The sequence below is a fragment of the Dromiciops gliroides genome, chromosome 3, assembly GCF_019393635.1.
Source record: "Dromiciops gliroides isolate mDroGli1 chromosome 3, mDroGli1.pri, whole genome shotgun sequence".
Taxonomy (NCBI): Eukaryota; Metazoa; Chordata; class Mammalia; order Microbiotheria; family Microbiotheriidae; genus Dromiciops; species Dromiciops gliroides.
This window is the reverse complement of record NC_057863.1, coordinates 216,181,741-216,209,095: the sequence shown is the minus strand read 5'-3', so window position 1 is coordinate 216,209,095 and position 27,355 is coordinate 216,181,741. Positions and strand designations below refer to the sequence as shown.

Sequence of the window (27,355 nt, the reverse complement as noted above, 5' to 3'; positions counted from 1 at the left end):
CCCCTCCTCCCATCCCCCTCCACTTCCCTATCCTCCCTTCCCAAATTCAAGAAAATTCTTCCAGACATAAAGGTCCATCCGGATTGGCTCTGAGTTCAACTGCATGGTACCCTGCTGGTGATCTGAGATGTTAGGTTTCTACCTGTCTCAGTAAACATCTCCTCCTGAGCTTTCTTTCCTGGTTCAGTGACCTCTGACCTGCAGGCTAAACCTGGCTTATTCCCAAACTGAGGTTTCTGAGCTAACCAGTGCAACAGAAGCTTCCTTGCTTTACGGCTTGGTTTCCTCCCTTCTTCATGGCCTACTTCAAATGCAATTCCAAACATACACAGGCATAAACATATCTCCCAAAGGAGGAGGCTAGATTTTGTGGTTTCTGTCTCCTGGGTTTGAATTCTTCTGAGGGAAAGTCTCTTTCTACAACATAAACACAGCAAAAAGATAAACCACCCTGTAGTAAAAAGTGAAAGCACCTTGATCCAGTCCAATCAAATGCTTCCCCAAGTATAGCCTTCAAACCTGAAGAGGCTATACAGATATTACAGAGGATCCATGAATCCATATGTCAATCTGCAAATAAACATATACATCTTTTGGGCAGTTAGTGTCACAGTGAATAGAGCACTGGGCTTAGAATTAGGAAGACTCATCTTCATGAGTTCAAATCTAGCCTCAGATGCTCCCTAGCTGTGTGACCCCAGGCAAGTCACTCTACCCTCTTTGCCTCAGTTTCCTCATCTGTAAAATGAGCTGAAGAAGGAAATGGCTAACCACTCCAATATCTTTGCCATGAAAACCCCAAATGGGGTCACAAAGAGTCAGATACAACTGAACAGCAGCAGAACTTTTGTAGACTGAATAAAATTAAATTGGTAGCACAGTAGATGGAATGGTGGATATGAAGTCAGGAAGCCCCAAGTTCAAAACCTTAGGGTCCTTCCTAGTTGTGTGACTGTTGGCAAGTTACTTAACCACTTTGTGCCTCAGTTTCCTCATCTTCAAATGGAGATAATTATGGTACCTACCTCCTGGTTACTGTGAGGATGAAATAAGTTAACATGAAGTTCTTTACAAATCTCATGGTATTAGATAAATGCTGGCTATTATCAATATTATTATCTCACATACACAGGGTGTCCCAAAAAGACTTTGGCAATAACCTGTATTATTATTTTTAAAAAGTGCACAGTTTTTGTGATGAACAAAGTGAAAATTTGTTTAAAAAGCACTAAAGAGAGTAGTTTGTCACTGTGTATTTATCAGTCAACAAATACTAATAGCACAAGTGCTTCCAAGTAGAGGGGGCAGTCCCTGAATATTTGTGATATTTCTAAAACTGACCTTGAACTTGGAAAGGTTAAGAATGGTTAATCTAATCCATGAAGTCCTACTTTATCATTTGGATCATAAGTTCCATAAGGCAAGAGTCATGTCTTAGTCATTTTTGTATCTTTGTAGAATCTTTAACCTTTTCATCTCAGGACCTCTTAAAAATTGAGCTTTTTTGGGGGGTGGGGTGGGGAGGCAATGAGGGTTAAGTGACTTGTTCAGGGTCACACAGCTAGTAAATGTCTGAGGCCAGATTTGAACTCAGGTCCTTCTGAATCCAGGACTGGTGCTTTATACTCTGTGCTACCTAGCTGCCCTTAGAGCTTTTTTTTTTTTAATGTGGGTTATATCTCTCAATATTTAACATGTTAGACATTTTTTTTGTTTTTTATTTGTTTGTTTTTTGCAGGGCAGTGGGGGTTAAGTGACTTGCCCAGGGTCACACAGCTAGTTAAGTGTCAAGTGTCTGAGGCCGGATTTGAACTCAGGTACTCCTGAATCCAGGGCCGGTGCTTTATCCACTGCGCCACCTAGCCACCCCCATGTTAGACATTTTAAAATCTCAGGAATTATTATGAAAAATAGTTTTGACCTTACTGACCCCTTGAAAGGGTCTTTTCTCCATTGTCTTTGTACCACCTTTTGAGAACCATTGCTTTAAAGCATAGCTCAGTGTTTCAAATGTGAGTGTTCAAAAAAAAGTCATTTGAATGAAAAGGCATTTTTTTTTTCTAAAATAAGCCACTTTCATAAACTGGCACTGGATGAACTAACCTATGAAGTAGAGAATCACACATGAAAAAGACAAAATTGTTCAGGGTATGCTTCATATTCTTATTGTCTATATGAGCCAATATCCTTCATTTGACTACCATAGATCTACACAGTTTCTTAGTTGGTTGTTGCTAATTATGGAAATGGTTATAAACTTATAGACCCTCATAACAAACTTTACCACTCAAAAGAAAGTAGAAGGATGTTCCTTCTGCCAGATGCCAGTTATATTAAAGAATTAGAGACTGTAGAATTTTAAGCCTGAAATGGACGTTATAGATGGAATCAGAAAATCCTTCTAGTGTCCAGTGTACTTCTAATGATTAACACAGTGCCTCAACATGTAGTAGGTACTTAAAAATGTTAACTGAATTGAAGTTAATTAGCAACACAGAATCATAAAAAATTATAATGTTAAGTTCTCAAAGATGGTCTTAAGTAACATTGAGAACATATTCTTCATTATATAGATTAGGTGGAAATCTGAGGCTTTACTCAAGAGTTTGCCTATGAGTTTGTAGGATAGTTAGAAATGCATCTTTTTTCCCCCAGTGGCAAATCTCAAAGCTAATATATTTAATGACAATCTCTCAAAGAAAACACTCTAGAAGATTGCAAACAAACAAAAAACCGCACAGAATAACTGACAACAAATGAATTACTTAAGATAAATAATTATCCTAAGGCATAATAGGCATAATAAAAGATAGGGTGTTCTTATATGTGTCTGTACTCATTCTTTTCTGTCTTTTAGCCATATATACCCAATCCTTAAATTGAGGTTTGTTTTTTTAATAATAACCATGAATGAATAGATGAGTGAATGAACAAATAAAGGATTTATTAAGCACTTGCTATGTGCAAAGTACTGTGCTAACTGTTGGGCATGCAACCGGGAAAGAAAGACAGGCCTTGTTTTTGAGGAGCTCACATTTTAACGGAGGAGAAAACACGTATGGAAGGTTTCAGCAGGAAGTCGGATGGAAAGGTTTGTTTGTTGTTTGTCCTTCATTCTGAAGAGGACCATGATGTCAGGGTGATATCATGACTTGCACTGAATTGGATTTAAGTGAGGGAGGAGTATGCAAGGTCACCAACTTCACTCTCTCAGTACCATGGTACTTAGGGTGTAGCAACAACACAGATGGTAACTGCCTTTTCTTTGATGTCATTCCCACTGACAAAACCTTACCAGTTTCTGATGTTGAACCATTTAACATGCTAAGGATTTTGGTAGCAAGAACTTTCTTTCCTGCATTGTCAATAGATACGTCATTAGCACTTACAGGAACAACAGTTTCAAGGCTGCATCTCCACAAGGGTGATGGCTGCAGTCAGTAGACTCTAATTCTTGCTATTCCCAAGGCTTTTAGGTTCAGGGTCCTGGGCTGGGACCTTGTCTCCACTGGGGTTATAGGGGAGATTTTGGTCAAGTTAGGGATGGTGCTGGTGGTGAAGGTGTTGCCTCCTCCCCTCTCTCTCTGTCTCTGTCTCTGTCTCTCTGTCTCTTTCTCTCTCTGTCTCTCTGTCTCTCTCTGTCTCTCCCTCTCTCTCTCTCTCTCTCTCTCTCTCTCTCTCTCTCTCTCTCCCCCCCCTTGCTGTGACTAAGTGCCTTTCTGCTTCATGCCTGTCCTGTGATTGGCAGGTGGTTGGCAATTGGTTTGTGGATGGCTAGAGGGCTGGGCTGGAAGCAACTCTTCTAGAATTGCTTCTTCAGATGATGGTTGTGACGACTTGACTAGAGGCAGGACCAGCCATCTGTGGTGTGCTGTCACTCCAAAGGCTTTTGTGCTTATCTGCCTGTTGGTGGCAGTTGATCAGTATATGTGGCTGGTGGTGATGAGGAAAATGAGGCCCTTTCTTGATGCTGATTTCTCTCCTTAATGAAGGATTCAGGGACTGGGCTGAAAACAAGTCTCATGGTACGGGGGAACACTGCTGTTACCAAGGCTCTGGAGCTCAAGGAGCAATGTCTCCATCAGGTTCAAGGGAATGGTGGTTAAGGTGGTTTGACTTGCTTGGCACAGCCTACGTCTTGCATCTCTCTCAGGTTGCATTGCTGCTTCAGCTAGGATGATTTGCCTGTCTGGAAAGTGGTAGTTGGTTGGCATAGGATTTAGAACATTTTGAAAGGGAAGCAATGATCATGTGATTCAAAGTCCAACATACTTGTCAGTATAGAGTTGACATATAAATAATGGAAACTCAGACTGTGAAATGAGAGATTCAAATACAATCTGAAGAAAGAGCAAATTAACACCCAAATTTGCTTAACACATACTTCCTTTTATTAGTGATTCCTCCTGGATCTTCAATCCATGAAGGGGGTGGTGCTTAGATTAGAAATATTTTACCAATATTTCAAGAAGGAATATGTGACTGTGTGGGACATAATGAGGTACAGGGAAAATATTATTTATTGAGCAGAATAGGAATTGAAGAAGAGAGAAACCACAATCTCAGAAAGTCTTATGATAAATTTGGACTTAAGGGTATAATATATTCCAGTAGCAGGGGAAGACAGTTCTGTGTCACTCAAAGATGCAAACTTCTACCAACCTCCCTGTTTACATTTTCCTTTGACCTCTAAATCATCCTCCCTTCCTATTGTCTTTCCAGTTGAAGCAGAATTTCAGGGTAAGGCTACCCTGACAAAGCCGAGAAGTGATTTTAAGGGTGAAAGGATAAAAGACATACTGGCAAAGTGTTTCTGGCAAAAAGGGGAAGCCTGGAAGAATGCACAGGGAAGAAGAGGAAGCAGAATTAGCAAAGGAAACTAGCTGGGATATGATGAGTCTCATCAGAGTAAAGAGAGCAAAATGGGAAGCCAGGAGGGTAAATTGGAGTATGTCTAATATTGTCATAAATTGAACCATAAAGTTGGCCCTGAGACCCTCTGCCTCTTTAATGTCTCAAGCAGTAATTTCCTAAGTGGAATCTTCCTTGTTTCTAATAGTCACAGCAGCTTCCTAAAGAGATTAACTTACCCGCAAGAAGTGATTTATATCCTGGAATTACTTGACTCAAGGTGTGTTTAGAAAAATACGGGCATGATTAGAAATGAGTAAAATAAACTCCAGGGGAACACACTGCTGTGCTAAACAGTGCAAGGGACTTGAGTAATCTTCTGGGTTATGCCTAGACTGACAAGTGCATGCATATTTATGTATAGATCCTATCCACCACCAGACAATGTTAGATGAAACAGTGTCACAAGGAACAGTTAATTCCTCAGGAACAATGTTATAAACAGGCAATTGCCTAGATCACGTTACAGCAGATTTTCACAATTTTATATTTAGGTTTAGCTATAATGATGTTATTGCAGAAGGATATTTATTGGGGACACCTATTCAGAGTATGCCTCTATACCATTTTTAATGTTCTATAGAAATGGAGCTAATCCATCTGAGAACCCCAGACTTAAACTTCTGTCACTGAATTCATGGTGGGAAATGGATATTTGTTGTGTTTTGAGTTTGAGGTAAGGAGTTGAAATTTGGGAAACTAAAATAAAACTTTGAAGGGTGAAAGTAGGTATCAGGTCAGAGCAGATATAGGGTCGGGAGCTAGGCAGACATGGAGGAGAGCAGGGCAATGTGGAGACCCAAACCAGGTGGACAGACCCACATTCAGGTAAATATTCAAGAACCCAGAGATTTGTAGAGCCTGAAAGCCCCGGAGCTGTCAGCAACAAAGACTTCATTAGCAAAAGCGGCCCTAGAGTTCATCCCATTGTTTTGAAATGCTTTCTTTTAAAACAGGAACTAATCCCTGTACAGGGCTAGCCGCCGATTAATTTATGGGCCAAAAAAATAAGTGAGTACCTGGTTAGAGCAAGGCAAAAGAGATACAGAAAGAATAAATGAAATGAATGAAACCAAAGCATTTATTAATGCTGATTATGTGCCAAGTGCTAACGCTAAATATAAAGGGGGACAAAGATTTTTAAAGTAATAACAACCTCTGCCCTCAAGAAATTTATAATAGTGGGAGAAAATGTGAATAAGAAAGTGGTAGCCACAGTGGGTAACTGGGAGTTAGAATATTAGAGTTAGAATATGTAGATTTCTTTTTAGTAGCTGGCTAGTATTGATTTGATTATGCTTCTTGAGTGGAGGGAGTAGTCTGAGATCAGAGTGTAGGCCAAAGAGGCGGGTGCTAAGGTGAATGAGGAGTAGTTTGAAGCATGAATAGAGCCTGCAGAGATGAATGGGGTCATGGGAAGCACTCCTCAATCACAAGGTGGGGGCAAGGAGAAGGAATACTAGAAATTTAAGACATGAAAGGGTTAATTCAGGCCATGGTATCTGATGGCATAAGAGCCGAAGTTCCAGGGATCCAATCATTTAACATAGTGAAAACTGACTTTCTGGTAAAGAAATTCTAATGGAATTAAAATTCTCTTCCTAGGAAATAATGTCCAATTTTTAATAAGAGTTCACTCTTGGAATATACCTCAACCCAAAACAACTAGTATAAAATGCCCTTTTCTCTTCGCTTTAACAGCAGTCTCAAACCTGGACGTGGAGAGTAAACTGAGTGTCTACTACCGAGCCCCGTGGCACCAACAGAGAAACATTTTCCTTCCTGCAACGAGGCCCCCGTGTGTGGAGGAGCTACACCGTCAAGCGAGGCAGAGTCTGCAAGCTCTGCGCAGAGGTAACTGAGGCCAAATGATTAAGTCCTGACAGCAGAATAGAAAAAGGGTAGAGCAATGATTGGGTCATGTTGGGTTAATGTGATATCTGGTGAGGGCATCCATGATAAGAATATAGAGTGTGTGAGTGAGGGAGGGAGTGAAAAAGCATTTTATTAAGCCCGTACTATGTGCCAAGCACTGTGCTAAGTGCTGTGGATTCAAATACAAAGGAAAAGATGGTTCCTATCTCCAAAGAGCTTACTGGACATTCTAATAGAGGGAAACACCGTATCCAGGAGATGGAAACCAGGGAAAGACACAAAGATGGCCACTGGAATCACGAGGGAGAGTGGAATGACCTAAATATATTGCAAAAGCAATAATGATTCCTTAACCTTTCTTTTCTTGCCAATTGAAAACAGATGTTCTAATAAATAATGAGAGTCAGTGCACCTCACAGGGTAACTGTTCCAGAACTACTCTCCTTTCATTTTACAACTAGTTTCAAAATGAATGCACTCATTCAACAGTTAGTTATTACACCACAAGCATGTACAAAAAGACAATAGATTCCCAACCTCAAGAAGCTTAAGATGTGGTAGGGAAAAAAGAAAAAAGAAAAAAAAATGTGGTAGGTTATTTTCTGTACACAAATAACTTAATGCAAGGCAATCAGGAAACAGCATGAGAAAGTGAAAAGAACCCTTACTAGGCAAAGAGTAAGAAGGTCTGGGTTCTAGATCTGGTTTTGTTGTATTGTATAGTAGATTAGACTAGTGGCATGAAGAAAGCCAGGTTCAAATCTCAGCTGTATTACTTATGTGACCTTAGGCAAATCACTTAACATTTCTGGGCTAAATTTTCACCTGTAAGATGATGGGATTGGGTTATATGATCTCTGGGGTTCCTTCTAGATTTAAATTTATGATCTTAGTATAGCCATATTACTTTTTAAAAAGTCCTTTAAACTTCTCTAAACTTCATCTTCCCTGTCTGTTAAATGAAGATAATTATATCTGTCCTGCCTACCTCAGATAATTATGACGATCTAATAAAATATCAGATTCTAAAATTCTTTAAAACTGTTGAGAGCTATAAAGATGTAAGTTATTATTATAACTCATCATAATAATAGTTTTGATGATAATAATGATGATGGTGCTGGGGGTTGCTAGTGGTGATAAAAGTACTACATAGAAGGCTGGGTTAGGCTTTAGCCAAGGGAGATCACTATTGACAAAACTACTAATTCTAATGGAACAATCTCTAGTATAAGCCTGGGCAAACCAAGCCTTTTAGTTGGAGTTATAACCAATTAGTCACTTTTTTTTTTCAGACTCAGTCACTACTCAACTACTAATGAGGGAATATAGTTCACCATTATGTTGTTTTTGCCCTAATAGTAACATTAGAAGAAAAGAAAGTGGCCATAGGGTTCTCAAAAAGCAGTCCTAAGGGGAAGATAGAAAGTGGTGACATCCTGTACCTTAGAAGGAAAGGTAATGGGCTAATGGCCAATCACATACTAGCCTGCTTTAGGGTCATCTTGGTAACAAATTTAGGGTGCAGTAAATCTTAACAAAACTACAAAGAGATATTACAAAAAAGTTCTGACATCAGAGTTTAAAACAAACATCACAGAGTTAAAATTAAAATATGACTTTTTATAAGTTGTCTTCAATGGACAGAATGTCTTTATTCACAAGATAATGTAATTCTGCCATCTTGTGGCCAAGAGTAGTGCCTACAAGTGCCCACAATGTGGAGAAAACTGAATGATGCTTCCTGACCCTTCTTATTTTTCTTAAAACCAACATTCCACTGTACCCAGAGCTAGGTACTTGGATAAGCATCTCTTTGTTTCATTTTTATGGCCCAAATAGAAGCTGTTTTCCCTAGCTACTTTGCTTAGTATGGGGTGTGTGTGTGTGTGTGTGTGTGTGTGTGTGTGTGTGTGTGTGTGTGTGAAAGAGAGAGAGAGAGAGGGGAGAGGGTTCTGGTTCCAAGTGTCACCTCTAGGGAGAGATGACCTTATATAGCTGTATGATTTCAGAAGGGAGAAAGGTCCTGCCTGCTGGCTGATTCCTGAAATTCCTTTACTTTGAAAATAATAAGAGCTCATTTATTTAGTAATTTAAGATTTACAAAAAACTTTCCATATAACATCTCTGTGAGATTGGCAGGAACCAAAGGCTTTGTCTCCTACCATTAATAAGGTTTACAATGGAGATACAACAGGGAAGAGTAGGAGGTTTATTTTAAATTAATTCTCACTATGGTGGAAGTGACTGACACCAGATCCTAGACTGTGATAAGGGAGGAATGAAGGAGGAGGGCACCAGGTTGCAGGGTAGGGAGTGATGAAAGAAAAATCTGGTAGTACCAAACCTAAGAAGTATATCAGAACAAGATGAACAGAGCTGTGAACTGGGAGTCGAGAATTGGCTTCCAGTCCAATCCTCTTGTCAGCTATGTGACCTTCAACCTAGGATCGGTTTACTTCTCTGCACTTTAGTTTCCTCATCTGTAAAATGAAAGGATTTGACTATATCATCTCCAAGGTCTCTCCCATATCTTTCCTCTTATGATTCTGCTTCACAACTTTTGCCTAAGCCCATCCCTGTACTTTATCTAGTAATAACAGGGTCTCTTTGATCCAGATAAAAGTGGGCTGCCCCTAAGATCCTGGCCTGGGCCCTTTTCCTCCTTCTACAATATCATTTATTATTATTAATTTAATTATTGGGCCCCTCCCTCTCTTTCTGTCTCTCTCCCTCTTTCTATCTCTTTCTGTTTCTCCCTTTCTCTCTGTATCTGGCTCTGTACATACATACATACATACACACATACATACACACATGTGTATATGTATGTATCACATACAAACATATATCTGCACATGTATATTTACTGCTCCAATATCTTCCCTGAGCTCCCAGTTGGTTGACAGGTATTTATTAAGTAGCCATGAAGTGTCAGGCACTATACTAGGTACTAGAGATACAAATACAAAGGACAAAAGTATCCCTACTTAAGATGAGTCTACATTTCTAATGTGGGAGATAATGATGCAAAATATAAAGTTAATAAATATAAACTTGCACAAAGTAGTTAAAAACAAAGTACTTTGGCAACAGTGTGGAGAACATACTGGAATGATGTGAGATTTGGGGTTAGAGAGACCAGTTGTCAAAATAATCTATTATTTTAGGAAAATTTATTATTTAGAGGTAATGAGGACCTGAATTAAGGTGGTAACCATGAGAGCATAGAGAAGGGGTTGGATTTGAAAGCTTGCTGTGAAGGTAGAAACAAGATCTAGCAACTGACTGGATATGTGGGGTGAGGGAGGGTAAGAAGTCTAGGATAAAGCTCTAGTCTACAGATTACCAACTACCTGATAAACACTTCTACCTCAATGTCTTGCCATTTCCTCAAACTCACCATATGATAAATCACACTTATTGTCTTCCCCCTTAACTTCATCAACCCTCCCGATGTCTATTAATGGCACCATCAACCTCACTTCATAATGTCATGATCAGCCTCAGCTCCTCACTCACCCTTACCCTACATATCCATTTAGTTACTAAATGTTTGTCTTTATACCTCTACTACATCTCTCATATCTGTTCACTTGTCTACTCTGCAGCTACGACTCTAACACAAGGCCTCATCACCCCTATCCTGGACTATTCCAACAGTCTTATAACTGGTCTCACTGCCTCAAGACTTTTCTTACTCCAATCCATTATCTAACACAACTGCCAGAGTGGCTTTCCTTAAGGGCACATCTGACCATGTCATTCCCCTACTTACTGAAACTCCTTATTATCTCCAGCATAAAATATTAATTCCTTTGTTTGGCTTTTAAAGCCCTTAAAGCTTCACCCCAAACTAGCTTTCTTGTGGTCATTATGCATTATTTCCCTTCTCAAACTCAATTGTCCTGCCAAACTAGTCTTCTCTCTGTTATTCCCACACAGTACTCTATTTCCAATCTTAGTGTCTTCATAGTGATTTTCTCTCATTCCTGGAATACACTCCTTCCTTATCTCCAGGTCACAGAATACCTCTCTTCCTTCAAGGCACAGTTCCAGTACAATCTTCTACATAAAGTGTTACTTAGTCCCACTGGGTAGTACCTTCCCTCTCTTATATTTAACTGCCTTGTATGTATTGTGTATAAACATATATGTTCATGTTCTTTCTCCCAAAAGAATGAAAATTCCTTTAGAACAGGATTTGTTTTTTCTCTTTTCATTGTAACCTGAGTGACTAGTGTAGTATCTGGCACATAGAAAGTGTGAAAGTGGGAGGCAACGAGGTTATGACTGGCCCAAGGTCCCACAGTCATCATGTCAAAGGCAGGACTTCAACCCATTATCTTGTTGTCTCTCTTTTAAGAAGTGCATTCCATTTTCAAGCACCTCTAACTGTTATGAAGATCTTTAGATTGAGACAATATCCATCTCTCTAGAACTTCCACCTATTTGTATTCTGTCTTCTTGGAAGTAAATAAAATAAAGCCTCTTCCATATGACAGCCCTTAAAATACCTGAATATAGCTGTAATGTTCCCCTTTCAAGGTTGAGCATCTATATCTGGAGGCTAAATGTCTCAGCTGGAGCAGGTGTGGTATAATGGAACATATGTTGGACTTGGAGTCAAACGAAATTTGACTTTTAATTCCACCTCTGGCTCTATAGTGCTGACACCATGTGACCCTGGGCAAATCACTTAACCTCTCTCTGCATCAGTTTTCTCACCTTTAAAATGGGGATGATAAGAGCAACAACCTCACAGGATTATTGTGAGGAACAAATGAGATAATGTTTAGAAAGCACTTTGCCAACTTTAAAGGCTACATAAATGCTAGTTATTGTTGTTGACATTGTGAAGTTCAAACAAATTAATGAAGGTAAAGCCCTATGTCAGTTTTGATTACAGTTTGTTTCCTTGTCCCTCAAATGGCATGGTTTCCAGACCCCTCTTCATTCTGATTGTTTTCTTCTGAACACACTCTGATTTTTCAGTGTTCTTCGAAAATATTGTGCCCAGAATTAAACACAATACTGGAGATTTGTTCTGAGTACAGTGAGATGATCAGCTCCTCATCCAGGAAGATATACTCCTCTTGGGGCAGCTAGGTGGCACAGTGGATAGAGCACCAGCCCTGGAGTCAGGAGTACCTGAGTTCAAATCCTGCCTCAGACACTTAATACTAGCTGTGTGACCCTGGGCAAGTCATTTAACACCAACTGCCCCGCCAAAAAAAAAAAAAAAAGATATACTCCTCTTAAGGGACAAAATTCTTTCTTTGTCTAAGTCATGATAGTTAAGAAATGTAATAGTTATATGTGTCTCATATGTCTCATATATTTGGAATATCTCCCATTTGTGCCTGTGAGTGATGACCATATCAAAAAGATGTCAGCAGGGCAGCTAGGTGGCACAGTGGATAAAGCACCGGCCCTAGATTCAGGAGGACCTGAGTTCAAATCCGGCCTCAGACACTTGACACTTACTAGCTGTGTGACCTTGGGCAAGTCACTTAACCCTCACTGCCCTGCAAAAAAAAAGTTATATGTCAGCAATCTAGAACAATGGGCTGAATTCAATCATATAAAATTTGATCTTGGATTCAAAAAATTAACTTCTTGAGGAAGGTGGAGATAATACTTAAGACAGTAATTCCTGTGGGAAAAGATTCAGGAGTTAAAAATAGAACATGTTAGTAAAAAAAATTAACATGATCTTTAGACTGCATTGAGAAGCATTCTTTAGAATATGGAGGGGTGATTGCACTAATCATACTATATCTGGAATACTGTGCTCAGTCTGTGGTGCCATATTTCAGAAAGGATAACAAACTGGAGAATGTCCAGAAGAAGGTGAACAGATAAAGGTCAAGGGCTTTGAGACTATGCCATACAACCATTCATTGGTAAGGAACTAAGGATACTTAGTCTAGGGAAGAGAAGATTTAGGATTGACATGACAGCTGTCCTCTGCTATGTGAAAGACTGGCATATGAAAAGGGGATTATTAGCTTTGATCTGCTTGGCCCCACAGTACAAGACTAGATGCACCAAGTAGAAATTTCAAAGATGAAAATTTAGGCTTGAGATAGAAAAAACTTCCTAATAATTAGAGCCATGCAAAAGGGGAAAAGGCTGATCTGAGAGGATCACCCTCACCATCATCATCTTAACATTTATATAGTGCATGATAATTTCCAAATGCCATCTTCCTTTATTCTCACAACAACCAGAGGAGGTAGGTGCTATTATTCTCCCCATTTTATAGTTAAAGAAACCTCACTGGACTCTTGAATGTTTCATTTTCCCTTTTTCCCATCCACTTTGGTAGTGTGCTTAAGGAATAACAATGTCCTAGAAGCAAGAAGCTGGTAAAGGAAAGAGGAGAAACAAGGAACCAAAGATTGAGTGGTTAATTCCTTACTAACAGAGACTAAACTATTCAAATATAGTTCTACATAAACAGAAAACCTAGGGTTGAAATTTGATTTATCCGGCTAGCTAAGATAGGATATGATAGGATATTGATAATAACTCATGTTTATATAGTGATTTAAAGTTTGGCACTTGAACTGGATAACAGTTCTTTGAGGTAATGCTGTCATTACTTGCCCAAGGTCACACAGCTTATAATAAATGTAATATTTACAAATGTAATAGCTTTGTGTGTCTATATATTAGAATTCACATGTGGAAATTCCCCCATTTATAGACAGTATTCCAAAGATATCTCAACAAACTAGCAAATATCCATTCTCCAGAAGGGATTTGAACCTAGGTCTTCCTGGCTGAGTCAGAGGAGAGGTGAAGCAAGAAGAAGGATGGAAGAAATTAAAGGGGAAGGAAGGACTGATTTGGGCCAGCCAAAATTTCATTTTGTGTGCCTGTTCTATCTCATGTGGTCAAAGGGCTAGAGCTCTCTTTATCTTCAATTATCTGATAGCTGGCATTCTCCCAAATGGTGAGTTCCATGCCTCTAGGCATGCAGGACCTATTGTGATGTCCTGATGGCAGCTGGTTTGTGAATAGATGCTAGGCACAGGGCAAATTATTACCATAAATTGACCTGAGGATCATCATCCAGTTGAGGCTTTTCTGAAACTGACAGATATTCATAAGAGTATCACGGGGTGCTTTCCTTTAGCATTTTAATACTGGAAAGATACTTTCCTCATCACCTCCTTCCCTCCATTCCCCCTTCCCTAATCCTCCTGTTTACCCACAGGAGACTCCATGGGGGAAGGCACTATTGGGGGGGGGGCGGGGAGGAGGGTTGTCCTTGTATCTCCTTAGTGCCTAGCCTTAGTGCATATAGTGAATGCTAAATAAAGATAGGAATAGGGACTAAAGCTGTGGTTTTCCTGATATAAGGAGCTCCTTCATGAGGAATTTTCTTATATCAAGGGAAGTTAGAACCTCCTTTGGAATTTATAGTTTAGAAAGTTGCTTAGAGCATTAAGTGATTAAGCAACCTGCCCAGGGTCATAGAGGCAATATATGGTGTATACTAATAATACAATTCTGATATGCCACACTGCTTCCATCTTAATGTTTTGAATTGAATTGTTGAACTCTATGACATAGGCACTTTAAGTATTATTATCTTCATTTTATAGATAGGGAATGTGAGGCTTAGCCAATAACACACATGGCTAGAAGCACCAAATAGGTGATTTGAACCTGCCTTCTCACTACAAATCTAGACTTCTTTCCCGTACAGGCTTAAGTGATTCTTACTTTCATCATGATTAATATGCATTTACTAAGTTCCCATAAAGTGCATAGCACCATTTGAGACATTTGGTGTTGATACTTTAGTCAAGCTGTGTTTCCTAGCCAAATGAAATAGATTGTGTTTACTCAAAATACAGTAAACTTATACTTTTCCCCTTGATATTTTCCTTCTAAAATGGAAAAAGAAAAGGAAATCATGGGGGCATCTTGGGCCTGGTCTGCTGACCCCCCTCAGTATCCTTCCCTAGGGTTCATACTGTCATTTACTAAAGAATAATAACCTGGGGGCAGCTAGGTGGCGCAGTGGATAAAGCACCGGCCCTGGATTCAGGAGGACCTGAGTTCAAATCTGACCTCTGACACTTAACACTTACTAGCTGTGTGGCCCTGGACAAGTCACTTAACCCCCATTACCCTGCAAAAAAACAAACAAACAAACAAAAAGGAATAATAACTCATCTAAAGGTATAAAGCAATCAGCCGCAAAGTTCATTGAAGCCATCTCTTTGGCAATTCTCTATTTTTTAAGACCCTAAGTTAGGGATTAGTTAAATCATGCAAAAATATTATTTACATTTTAAGATTTCCTTTTCTATCAAGTTTCTCAGTTAAATACACTCAATCTGAATGAATAAATAAGAATAAACAAGCTGCTACAGTCCCAGATCACTGTTACTATCTTTCCATAGGGTTAGTGGTAAATTGTAAATGCTGTCATTCCTATTTCTTAGCCCAGAGCAAATAAACAGAGGGGTTAAGAATGAAGAATGAAGTTGAAAAAGTGGGAATATTAATTACGTCTTCCTTTTCATCTTAAGGAATGAAGCTTTTAACCTTCCCTGTTAGGGTCAAAGTTGATTATACTTTATTCAAAAAGAATTTAAAAGCTTCTCATTTCACTAAAAGGAAAAAGATGTAGGCAAAGGGTGAGAAATTGAATAAAGGAACCTTTTTTTCTCAAAATATGTATGTGGTCCAGGTAAGTCTTAAGATGGAACATATCAATGTATAGTTTAATCCTGTATAGTCCTTCTTTTGGCTCTCCTCAGTCTTTTGGCTCTTTTAGGATATATCATCTTCTCAACTCACAGCTTTGAACCCTCAATTCCATGAAACTTCTCCTGTTCTAGCTAAGAAACACAGAGAAAAAAAAACCAGACTGCATTTGATGAATTAGAATGCAAGGTAAATAGATCTGCCAATAAAACATTAAAGGTTCTAAGTACCCAGCCCTTCTGCCACCTTAAGCAAGTTTTTTGGGAGTACTAGACTTGGTTCCCAAAATAGAGGGAGGGAGGATACATTAGAAACTCATTATAGTTCTGGATAGTACTGAACTACAGATGATCACAAAAAACATAGTTGTTCCCCAAGGCTGAGTTCCCAAAGCTGTTCCCTGTGGCTTACTCTGTGGGACTGTTAGCGCATGGCCACCATCCTTCTACCAGGTCCCTTCCCCTTGCTTATTCCTCTTAGCTGACTCTGTCTTGCCCTCTGCCCAGCCATTTCCAAACCTCCCATGCTCAGAGGCTCTTTGTGCTTAGAATTCATACTCAGCCTTTCAGGACATGGATTTTCAGAAGGTGCATGAATCAGGAATAAATGTAATATAAGCAATTGGATTTACATAGAAATGACATAAATAGCATGTTAAATAAGCAATATAAAAATATATACTTAAATGGACCTGTGATCTGCATGGCATGCCACTTCCCTCTAGTAGGAGAGAACTCATCCTGTTCATTTCTTATCCTTTTCCTTTATATAAACCCACCATAGAGAATTAAGCCAATGTTCTGGAAGCCTCCCATAGGTCTTCTGTCTTTTCATGGTGTAGCATTCAGGCTTTCTGCTTTCCTTTACTTTGACTAGGCAATTTCCTCTCTCGTCTGGATATCTTTCCCACCATTGCTTGCATGCCAGACATGGTTAGTAACATGACAAAGGCTAGTAAGACCCACCATGAATCTCTCTATTGATGTGAAATTTTGATTCTCCAGAGATTATGTTGTCTCATGACTGCCAGATATATAGTATTACAGAGAGAATATTGGCATTAAACAGATGGGGTTTTGTGTCATCTAGTAACTTGAGACTATTGAAAGCATGTTGTAGTTTCCAAGATGAGAATGATTTATACTCACATCAAGAGTATCCTTGAGGAAATTATGAGAAAGGAAACAGCAAGCTTTTGCAGATGATTTTCAATAGAAGGCTTTCTCATCTTCACAGCCACACAATTAACTGAAAGGTATAGAGTACACAATATTCCACTTTTTAAAATTATTCATTGGGTGAAAAAAAATCATTTAACTCTAGTAAAGCACAAACACTGCCTTAAAGACCATCTTCCCATACACTGCCACTCTATTAGGTACGATGGAATGTTATAAAAGGAAGTCAGAAGTTCTGAATTAGTCAGGGACAGTGTCCTGGAGGAAGCAGATTTTTTTGGTTGCTTATTTTTTTTAAGCCTAGTGTTCAAGGATTGTAAAGAATAAAGTTAGTGGAGCTGGATGGATGACAGGTTATTCTAGGCATGGAAGGTATAGCATGAATAAAATATTACCAGCAGGAGATGAAGAAGAACAAGAATATTTTCCCTGTCTACAGAGAATATGAATGCAGTTGATAAGGGTGGATAATGAGATAAGCCCATGCTCAATGATAACCTGATCTAGAGGACTTTAAGTAGAGTGATGTGCTTTAATGAGTGAACTAGGTGAATAATGTGGGTATACTCTTTATTTTTAATTTTTTTTGAGGCAATTGGGGTTAAGTGACTTGCCCAGGGTCACACAGCTAGTAAGTGTTAAGTGTCTGAGGCCAGATTTGAACTCAGGTCCTCCTGACTCCAAGGCTGGTGCTCTATCCACTGTGCCACCTAGATGCCCCGGGTATACTCTTTATGTTTCCTATATGTATTTATTTATTTCCATGTTGTCTCTGCCATTACTCTTTCAGAGGGGAGGGACTTATTTTGTGTTTTTGCCTTTCTTTGAATCTTCAGCCCAGTGCTAAAGTAAACAATAAATGTTTGTTGATTGATTAATTGAAGTAGTGATTTGAGTTGGGGACTTCAGTGAGGAAAATCTGATCCAGTACCTGGATGAGAGTTTGGCAGTAGGGAAATTGACATTGTTTAAAGTAAAAAAACAAACAAACTGGGATTTGGAATTTTGCCCCAATTTAACACACTATGAAAGAAATATTTACATGAAAGGGACATTTAGAAAACTTTTCTAACATAATTAGAGAATGATATACTCTGGGGCTAATCAAATACTCTGGTGAATGGTAAATGGTACTATATCCAGCCTCATACACTTCTAGCTATATGACCCTGGGCAAGTCATTGGACCTCTGTCAGCCTCAGTTTCTTTAACTGTAAAATGAGGCTAATAAAAGCACCTATCTCCCAGCACTGTTATGAGGATCAAATGAAATATTTATTAAAATGCTTAGCACAATGCCTAGTACAAAGTAGATGTTTAATAAATGTTTCCTTCCTATATATTCAAATTTCTTTCTTAAAGATGGTAGATATAACAGAATTTCTCAAAATGCAGCAAACATTTAATTCCTAAACTATGTGTACTTTAGAAATTGGGGCAGAAGAGAGGAAAGATCTTGTAGGAGAAGTGAATTAATTTGATTATCTTCATGGTCCAGATCAATACTACTCAGCCTCCCCTGAAGCAGCTTTCCTGCAGATAGCTGGTATACATGCAAGTTTCAAAGAATTAGAATATAATAAGAAATACACAGAACCAAAACTATACTAAATCCAGTTTATTTGGGGGCATGAAAATTTAGGAGGCTATGGTGTGGTAGAAAAAGACTAGATCTGAAGTCAAGCCTTTCATCAATAACATGGGGCTAATCATATGTGTGTTGTCTATTTCACAAAGCTGATCAGATAATTAAATGAGATGGTATTCCTAATGCTCTTTGTAAACCACAGCATACAACATCAAGGTCAATTCTTATTATTAGAATTGATAAAAATCAAATACTATATTATAAAATTATAGAGATTCTGGCTAATAGAGATTTCTGAATAATAGAATGTTGCACAACAGAACTTACTGTTCACTTTAGACCCTCTTACATGGAGATGGTACTATGGATTCCTGAGCTTAAGTGTATACTAGGATTCTGGTACTTGGGGTAGTTGTAAGTATGGGAGTTAGGGGTAGGGATGATTCACTGGCAGACTCACTAAAGCACCTATAAGGTGTTGTTATATTAAAGAGACAGTCTTGTGAAATTAACAACACACTTGAATAACCACTGACATTCAGGTTTTCCATAGTTATACATTAGTCCCTGACTTAAAGGACTTGTTCATAGAGGTGATGGCTTACCTATCAGTCATTCATTCTTGCCTGGTTCCCAAGGTTCATTCCCATAACCTTTTGAATCCTGAAGGTTTCATAGCCATCCTTTTGTTTCTGAACCTATATTCTTCTATGAAAATTTTCCACAATGTAGACAGAGGACTACTTTCCAGTGTTCAATCTTAAAGAAATTTTTCCTCATGTTATGTTGAAACAAGGCAAACACAAAGTCACAGTGCTTCTAGAACTTTTAATAATAAAACTTTGTTGTGTTATTCAGTTGTTTATGACCTTTTGTGACCCTGTTTGAGGTTTTCTTGGCAAGGATAGTAGAGTAGTTTAGCATTTCCTTCTCCAGATCATTTGACAGATAAGGAACCAAGGCAAACAGGGTTAAGTGACTTGCTCAGGGTCACACAGCTAGTCAGTATCTGAGGTCAGATTTGAATCCATGAAGATGAGACTTCCTGACTCTAGGCCTGGCACTCTATTCACTGTGCCACCTATCTGTGCCTTAAATTGAGCTATCACACTGTATAAGGGCTGTGTATCACACTGTATTATATCAGATCATTCAAATGTATCTGCCAATTAGCATTAAGCATACACTGAGATTTTTTTTAGTCAGATATTTCAGAAACCTTAATTTTTTTTTTATTGCAGGCTAGTTAAAACTCATGTTTTCTTAGCTTTTTGCTAATATTCCCTAAAAAAGAAAATGTAATTTTTCTCTTCACTCCCTCTTCTCCCAAAACAGAACAACGGAACCGTGGGGATCACCGAGAACAAAGAGTAACTGTTCCCCTTTCTGTGGTGGCACCACCACTTCCTTCTTTACCTTCATCCTACAGTCGGAAGAGGCTTGAGCTTAAGGACCGGCACTTTTTAGCGGTAAGAATTTCTGCTTATCGGTGGCTGTTTAGTTGATTCACCATGTATCACTATGTATCTATCATTTAGTTCTATGGGTAGCCTAGGTGGCTGGTTGGCATGGGCACCTCTGCCCTTCTTTCAAGATGGGTACCGTGACTGACTGAGGGATACTTGGAAACAAAGGACTATGTCATTTTTTTTTGAAGATTAATCCCACCAGTTGAGAGTGATAGAGATGACTGACATGACAGATTAAAGTAACAGGGATGACAGTTAATTGTAATACAAAACATTATGTACAGTTAGGAGAATGTTTGAGGAAAGGTGAGAAAAGTTTGGAATAATGTATTATGGGGGAAACAAAGACAAAATAGGAAGAAAGGAATATTACTCTTTGAAAAGTAACAATGGCAATCTTATAACAGTGTAGGTTCTGGTTTTATAAGATGGGGAAACATTTTCAGGCAACAGATCAACCACCTCGATGAGGTATTCGGTGTTGTGTGCTGAATTGCTCAGCATTTCCAAGAAATATGGATGTTACTGTCACTTGTCAATGCCCTACAGTCCAACCTATGGATCAAGCAATAGAATTATGCTCGCATCATTATAGAAAGCCTAAATAAACCTATCGTTCAGCAAGGGCTATTCACTACAAGATTTCTTGTCCTTTGAGTTTTGAAGATAGCTCCATAGAGAACAATGAAGACCTGGAGACTTAGGGGTTGAAAGGTGATGAAGCGGAGAGAGTGAAGGGTTTGGAGTCAAGAAGACCTAAATTTGACTCCTGCTTCAGACACTTACTTAGCTTTGTTAACCCAGGTATTCCAATCTGTTTCGGACTCAGTTTCCTCATTTATAATATGAGGGGGTTGGACTCGGTAGCTTCTAACTCCAAAGATATATATAGATATATATGTACATATATATACACACACACACATATATGACATATGTTATATAATATATATAACATATGATTGTAAAATCCTTAGGATCATGCAGAAATAGAGATATCACAAGGAGCAATGTCCTAATCTTTAAATGACTGTTGAACCCCATATTACTACACAAAGAGCTTGTACTTCTTTTGGACAGGGGCCATCTAGCTCTAAAGTCTATGATCCCTATATTGTGCGGGCATCTGCCCTACCTTCTTTGGTACCAGTGTTGTGAGTATAAGGGTTAAGAGAACAGTGCAAATCATGGATACACAGTTGAAATAAAAATCAATGTAACCAGTCTGGAAGTCCTGTTAGAGATCATACAGTCCTGCCACCTTTAAGTCTTCTGTGATGATATGCAAAAAGATGGGAGAAGTTACCAGGGATTTGATACTGCTAGGTCCCCAGTGGGTGGGTCCCTAATTGAAAGTGTCAAGTCCTGTTCAGTAGCATCTCCATTAAAGAGCCCAACTTTCAGTGGAAAGGACACTTTTCATTATTTGATGACAAATGGAAGAAATTCCCTGACCTCTCCATGACATTTAAATTACTCTGGATGCTTAGACATTGTTTCTGACATGTTATACCACTTCTACATTGCACTCTTTGACCTGCCTCACTAGAGAAGTAACCGAATACCGTCTCTAGTGACATTTTTGAAAGGGGACAGACGGGGGGCAATGGGGAGGGGAAGCTCCAGAATGGTACAGATTGGCCTACTTGTTTTCCTCCCTTCATTTGTACAGCTACCTCCTCCTTTGGTTAGAGCCTTTGGCCGACTGCCAGGTGTACACACGCTTAAGACCCATTTTCAGCCAGTGATTAGTCCCAGTTGTAAAAGGACCCAACTTTCTTCCCAGATGGGAAAGCCCACCATAAAGACCACCACTGAGAGAAACCTTCTACCACCCCCTTTATTGACCACTTCAAAGTAACCCCCCTGGCTCCCACAAGTGGGAGGATGTAGTGATTCACACTTAATTTGAACCAGAGATTCTTCAAGTAAAACTTATAGGAAACCAAACCTGCCAATTTACATGAACAAAATGCTTGTGAACTGAAAAGGCAGTGAGAGTAATAAAGATCTGATTACCATGGAATTTCCTCAACAGAGTTGGCCATATAGGTAGAAAGAGTATGAAGCTGCCTAAATGATATGATTTCAAGAGATCAAAGAAACCCCTTCCCCCAAATATATATTGCTCATCAAGCCCACCAATGACTCCAATTTTACAATTAGAGATTCCTTCTTGTGTTCCTTGTTAAAATACAACTACCTTTATAAAACCATAGCACTCATTTATATAATAGTATGAATGATTGTTAGGTTCTGAATATTGGGAAGGAAAGAATATACAGATATTTTGGAGGGGAGAGACACCATAGAGAAGAGGTTTTGATCTGAGGTCTGCAGACTTTTAAAAATATATTTTTATGGGGCAGCTAGGTGGCACAGTGGATAGAACACCGACCCTGGAGTCAGGAGGACCTGAGTTCAAATCCAGTCTCAGACACTTAACACTTACTAGCTGTGTGACCCTGGGCAAGTCACTTAACCCCAAATGCCTCACCCAAAAAAGATATATATTTTTTATAACTATTGCAATATAATTGGTTTCTTTTGTAATCCTCTGTATCTTATACATTTAAAAACATCATTCTGAGAAGGGATCCATAGGCTTCACTAGATGGCCAAAGGGGTTCATGACACAAAAAGGTTAAAAATCCTTGCTGTAATGGGAGAAAAAGGGAGGCTAGGGACACTTGAAAACAAATGTTCCCTACTTTGAAGTTTTTGGCTAGGGCCAGCCCCGTCAACCCAACTAGAATCTTTGCCTCCAGAGCTAAAAGACTAAAAGTTTGGTTCTGCCCTGGCTGGATTATAAATGTGTTGCATCTACAATGAAAAACAATTGTTCCCAGTAGCCAGTTTCTCAGCCAGCAATTGCTCAGCAAGTTTTAGTTCACATGACCAGCCTCCTTCCCACAAAAACATTTTTAAGTGGCATGGATGCTACTTATTTAGGAATGAATGCAGAAGGTTTCAGCAAAGAGGTTTTATATTGTAACAGTGGCTAGAACATTGGACTTGAAAACAGGAGGGTCTGAGTTTGAATCCCACTGCAGAAATTTAGTAGCTATGTAACCCTGGGCAAGTAACATAACCTCTCTCAGTCACTCTCCCCATCTATAAAATGGAGATAATAATAATCCCTACCTCATAGAGTTGTAGTGAAGTGCAAATGGGATAACATATGTAAAGTGTTTTGAAAACCTCAAAGTGTTCTATAAATGTTAGCTCTTAATATTAATAATGACCACACATCCTTAGAATTCCATCCACTTGAACATCCAATGAAAGGTTATAGAAAAACCCTGGAAAACTAGTCCTGTTGTTCACCTCTCAGGAGGTGGGAAGCATGTTTCATTTCATCTGATAAGTGCTCTGAAACTATGGGTATTCCTTAAGTCTCTCAAAAATTTTTTCAAATGTTGTTTTAATTGTTCTTCTGATTCTGCTCACTTCAGTCAGTCAACAAACATTTATTAAGTGTGCTATTAATTGTGCTAGGCTCTCTGAGATACAAAGAAAAGTAAAAGATAGTCCCTACTCTCAAGGAGCTTACAGGCCAATGGGGAAGACAACATGAAAATAACTATGGACAAATAAGCTATGTAGAGGATAAATTGGAAATAATCAAAGGAGGAAAGTCTTCCTGTAGAAGGTAGGATTTTAGTTGGGACTTGAAGGAAGTCAAGAAAGCCAGAAGAGGGAGATGAGGAGGGAGAGCATTCTAGGCATGGGGGACAGCCAGTGAAAATGCTTGGAGTCAGGAAATGGAGCATCTTGTTCAAGAAACGGCAAGAGGTCACTGAATCACCGAGTACATGGCAGAGGGGTGAGGGAAGTAAGGTATAAGAAGACTGGAAAGATCAGGGGGTCAGCCCTTATGAAGGGCTTTGAACACCAAAAAGAGGAAGATTTTTATATTTGATCCTGGAGGCAGTGACATGGTCAGACCTATGCCTTGGGAAGATTACTTTGGCAGGTGAGTGGAGGATGGAGTATCAGAGGAGAGAAGACATGTCACAAAGATGAAATCAATAGGCATGGCAACAGATTAGATATGATGGGGAGGGGAGCAAGAGTCAAGTATAAATACCCAGGCTGCAAGCCTGGGGAACTGAGAGGATAGTGGTAGCCTAGACCATAATAAGGAAGTTTGGAAGAAGGAAAGGTCTGAGGTGAAAGAGAACAACTTCAATTTTGGACATGTTGATTTTTAATATGTATAATTAATATGTTTTCCAGTTTGAGATGTGCAATAGGCCATTTGCAATGCAAGACTGGAGGTCAGCAGAGAGGTTAGGGTTGGATAAGTAGATTTAATAATCATCAACAGAAAAATTCTAAATAAATAAATAAATTGTTTTGCATGACTGCACATGTATAACTTACATTGAGTTGTTTGAGTTCTTAAGGGGCGGATAGGGAGGAAGGAAGAGAATTTGGAACACAAAGTTTTAAAAATTGATGTTACAATGACTAATGCAGAAATATGTTTAATGTTATTATGTATATATACATATACATACACACACGCATATATATATGTATATATGTATATATATGTGTGTATATATATATATATATAAACCTATATCAGATTACCTGCTGTCTAGGGGAGGGTGGAGGGAGGGGAGGGAGGGAGAAAAATCTGAAATTGGAAAGCTTGTATAAACAAAAGTTGAGAACTATCTTTACATGTAACGGGAAAAAAAATACTTTATTACCAAAAAAAAAATTGTTGTTACAATTTGTTTTACATGTAAGGTGGGAAAATTCTAAATAAATAAATAAGAATCATCAACATAGAAATGATAATTTAATCAATTTGAGGAAGCTGATGAAATCACCAAGTGAAAGAGAAAGAAGAGATGAGAGCCCAGGATAGAGAGCTCTATGGGACACTTACAGTTACCACTGGTGACGCAGATTGAAATCCAGCAAAAGAGACTGAGAAGGAGTAGTCAGATAAGTAGGAAGAGAACCAGGAGAGAAGAGTGTCATAAAAACATAGAGAGAAAAGAGTATCAAGAAGAAGAGAGTCAGGGCGGCTAGGTGGCGCAGTGGATAAAGCACCGGCCCTGGATTCAGGAGTACCTGAGTTCAAATCCGACCTCAGACACTTGACACTTACTAGCTGTGTGACCCTGGGCAAGTCACTTAACCCCCATTGCCCCGCAAAAAAAAAAAAAAAAAAAGAAGAGAGTAAGTAACAGTGTCAATCACTACTGACAGGTCAGAGATCAAGAAGGATGAGGTCTGAGAAAAGGGCATTGGATTTGGGAATTAGGAAATCATTGGTAACTTTGGAGAGAGTAGTTTTGGTTGAATGAAGAATTCAGAAACCAGGCTGCAAAGAGTTAAGAAGAGAGTGAGAGAAAAGGAAGCAGAGGCAACTGTTGTAGATGGTCTTCTCAAGAAGTTTAGTCACAAAAGGCAGGAGAGCTATGGGAAGATAGCTAGGGATAGATGGAGGGGGAAAGGAAGGGGTTGAAGAGGAAGAGGTGCGGGCATGTTTGTAGGCAGTAGGAAAGTGGCTAGCAGACTGGAAGAGATTGAAGATAAGTGGGGATGACTTAGGGGGCTAGGGGGCAAGCTGCTGAAGAAATTTCAGATGGAATGGGAGTAGGTATGTAGAGGACTTCATTCTGCATCAGTCCATACAAGTCTTCCCAGGTTTCTCCAAAGCTATCCCTTTGATCATTTCTTATTGAACAGTAACATGCCATTACATTCATATACCATAATTTCATCAGCAATTCTCCTTAATTTCTAGTTTTTTGTAACAAAAAGGAGCTTCTATAAGTACTTTTGTGCATATGTGTCTTTTTCCTCTTTTAAAAAATATTTCAGGGATATAAGCCTGGAAGTGGTATTGCCAGGTGGAAGTGTATGCACAGTTTAATGACTTTTAGGACATCATTCAGAAGCATAGCCAAGATTTTGCAGTTTTGTTGATAAGAACCTAGGTCCTTGCTCTAACTCTGTTACTGGCAGCAGGAAAGCCAAATCTGTGACTCAAACTAAATGGATATCATATTATTCAGAATCTTCTCAGTATCTGATCCTGCATTAGATTCCCAAGTGCAATCCATCGCCCTCTAGAGTAAGACTTGGGAATAGCAGTTATACTAGATCTTAGCCTTGAGGGAAAGATAAGTGTGGCCCTGAGATGGAAACTTTACTCAATGTATAACAAGGACAGCAGATTCAAGAGAGAAAAGCAATCAAGCCCTATGCAGAATTTCCATTTGATCCCCCAGAACTCTGACAAAAAGCATACTCTGCATTCTACAATGTCATTTCATGTTTCTGCCATCATCAGGATCTCAAGCATATATTTCTGGGAATGAGTTGGTCAATACTGTGTCAAACTGTCTGGAGGAACTCCTTAAGTCCAATGGTTCAGATAACCAGAAGTTATCAGTTATTCATCAGTGAGTGTGAATAACTTTTCTGCAGGGGTAGGATTCTTGCCTTGGGTACAGGCTACTTTCTGCAGAACTCAGGGCAGTGAGCCATGAAAACTCAGATGATCTTTACAGACATTGATGGAGAGACTAGACACATTGCCATTTTGACATGCTCTGGAGCTCGAGTGGCAAACATTACAGTATAGAAAACTAGGGTGATGGAGAGGTGAACCTGATGATTTTTATGACGGCAACAAGCTTCACTAAATATCATTATGGCAGGCAGCACTAAAAGACCTCAAATCAATTTCTTAAGACAAATTCACTTGAATGAGTCAGGGAGACAAAGGCTCCAGGACACAGGAGGAAGGCAGCAAAAAGGCACTAGACCATCTAGTTGCTTCCTGTTTTGTTAATCTTTTCTAAGATTCTAAGGAATGTAAGTGATATCAACTCCACCTAATTTCTGGGATCCTGGGGCAAATCCCTAGTCATCCCACCCTGGTTAAGGCTTTGTTGTAATCTAAGTCTTTAACTTCAGGGTTGGAAGTTAAATTATTTCCATATACTGGTTTATAATGGCATGTGTTTCCAAACTAGATGAAATTGGGTGCTGCTTTCCCCTAATCTAGGAGAAAATGTCAAAAAATCTAGGGCATCTTAAAGATCTAACAAAATGTTAATGATTGAAAGTTTGTCCCTTTCACAGACTAACAAATTGTAGCAACAGAGATTTTAAGAAAGAAAGAAAAAAGACAAATCACACAAGTATAATTACCATCACATCAGACAGACTAGGAGAAAATAAAGGGTCTTGAATGTGGCAGATATTTAATAAATGTTTTTTGAATTGAGCTGAAATGAGTAGCAGAAGAAACTAAAGTCAATACTGAAGCCTCCTTGGCCACACTACAACAATGTAACCACTCACTCTAGTAATTCCACATTTTCTTCCTTGATAGTCAAGAACCGAGTCTTCTAAACAGGTTTATAATCAGAAAAAAAGTAAATAAGTCACAAAGCAAATAAAAGTCTGAAAATACAGTTCAGAGATCAGCAGAAATGGAAGAGATCTTGGAGGCAATTAAGTACAACTCCCTCATGTTTCAGATCAGGAAGTTGATGTCCAATGAAATGACTTATCCTGGTTTATACAAGTTGTTTAATAACAGGCTAGTATTTGAATCTTGTTTTTAT

The 27,355-nt window shown here is 38.9% G+C and overlaps 1 protein-coding gene across 2 annotated transcripts in view; it reads left to right on the top strand.

Moving 5' to 3' along the window:
* NHS (NHS actin remodeling regulator) overlaps positions 1 to 27,355 on the top strand; it is a 439,882-nt gene that overhangs the window by 385,015 nt on the left and 27,512 nt on the right. For both annotated transcript variants that reach the window (XM_043997830.1, XM_043997829.1), the window contains exons 2-3: positions 6,613 to 6,765; positions 19,618 to 19,751. In XM_043997830.1, coding sequence (XP_043853765.1) covers positions 6,613 to 6,765; positions 19,618 to 19,751 — 287 coding nt within the window. The remainder of the gene's footprint in view (positions 1 to 6,612; positions 6,766 to 19,617; positions 19,752 to 27,355) is intronic.